General features: G+C 41.8%; 1 protein-coding gene across 1 annotated transcript; it reads left to right on the forward strand.

The window, feature by feature from the left end:
* Positions 1-681: 681 nt before the first annotated feature.
* On the forward strand, positions 682-1,315 carry LOC109261524 (catenin alpha-2-like). The gene is made up of 2 exons (XM_019440051.2): positions 682-899; positions 983-1,315. The coding sequence occupies exons 1-2, from the start codon at positions 873-875 to the stop codon at positions 1,313-1,315; spliced, it is 360 nt and encodes a 119-aa protein (XP_019295596.2). The 5' UTR covers positions 682-872.
* The last annotated feature ends 346 nt before the right edge of the window (positions 1,316-1,661 follow it).

Here is a 1,661-nt window from a genome sequence, read left to right on the forward strand (position 1 = left end):
ATAACACATACTGAATAAACAAATAAAAACTGAACCCCAGTGATTCAAATAACCTTCAATGATGTTTTGAAACTGGAAAAATTTCTCTGAGATCCTCAGCTGGCAATCCTACATGGCCTCAGAGAGCAGCGCTGCCTTTAACATTTCCATAAATGATGTGAACATTTTCTTAACAATGCTCTTTAAAGCTGAAGATCAAGAGAATACCAGGTAGTAGTATTTTGACAGCCCAAACAAGGAAGACACATCACCTTTGATCTATTTTTATTCCCTAAACTCAGTGATTGAGCTGCCATTAAAGATAGCTTTAAAAAATAAAATGAAATGAACCCTAGTCCGAACCTGATAATGAAGTGGCAGATATGCACTAAGCAAAAATCAGAAGAGTTTGATTTCCCATATTTGTAATTGTCATTGAGTATAAGGGCAAGCAATATCATAAGACTGAAGTCTGGGTTTTCCTCTGCTGCTTAACTAACTCCTATCCATGCAGGCTACTTGTCTGTATCTTGGTTTTTACATTTTCCCCAGCAATATTTGAGTGCCTTTTATAGGCCAAACATTTGCTAATAAGTAAAGGGCCACTAAACAAGATCAGGTTTCCTGCTCTCAAGAGATACAACACAGGATGGACAGATGCTTAAATATGTAACTCCAGTACAGTATAATAAGTATTGATGATAGGAGGGGATAGGGGCTTGTGGGAGCAGAAAGAAGGAGACATCGCCTAGAGAGCTGGATGGAATAGGTTCCAGGAAGATGGGCCATGTTGAGTGAAAGGGTTGGGTAGAAGAGGGGTACTCCAGTATTTCATATGGAAAGAACACCATACACAAAGTCCTGGCAGCTAGAGAGAGGACAAGGGAAGGTAGATGGTTTACAAAATTCAGTGGAGTTCGGTGAGTCTGACTCAGAGTTCAATAACAAACGTTTCCATGGCAAACTCCATGGATGTGACAGGTTTCATGTTTTGCACACACAGGAGCTGAAGGACCCTCACTGTCGGAATGAGATGGCAGCCGCCCGAGGGGCTCTAAAGAAGAATGCCACAATGCTGTACACAGCCTCCCAAGCGCTTCTCCGCCACCCAGATGTTGCTGCCACCAGAGCCAACCGAGATTATGTGTTTAAACAAGTCCAGGAAGCCATTGCTGGCATCTCCAATGCTGCTCAAGCTAACTCGCCCACCGATGAAGCCAAAGGCCACACAGGCATCGGTGAGCTGGCTGCAGTCCTGAATGAGTTTGATGTAAGTGTCCCAGTGGTGCGCACAGAGGAGTATACATTTGTATTGAAAAAAATGATTTGGGGATGAAGGGCCACAGAAGCATACATGAATTTACCCCTCTTGGAAGCTTAGGATAAAAGGTAAATTATATCGTATTTCTGTTGATGGGAATCCAACATAGTGGCAGAGCCTAGTTTTCTTGTATTCAAAGGACCTAACAACAATGTTGAAGAGGACCTGATGTTAGGCAAGCAGAAGCCCTGTAAATCATTAACTTTTTTTTATCCCACTGGTTATTTAGGGACCATTCATCACTTGGATGATGATCTTTATTTTTAAGGGGACAAATGTCTTAAGCAGTGTAGGTATAGATTGCCTCTATATTGTGCCTGGGTGAAGAACTACCCTCAATGTGTTCATTTTAAATCATTGA

This window comes from Panthera pardus, unplaced genomic scaffold (genome assembly GCF_024362965.1).
Source record: "Panthera pardus isolate Hobbes unplaced genomic scaffold, ASM2436296v1 HiC_scaffold_25, whole genome shotgun sequence".
Classification (NCBI taxonomy): domain Eukaryota; kingdom Metazoa; phylum Chordata; class Mammalia; order Carnivora; family Felidae; genus Panthera; species Panthera pardus.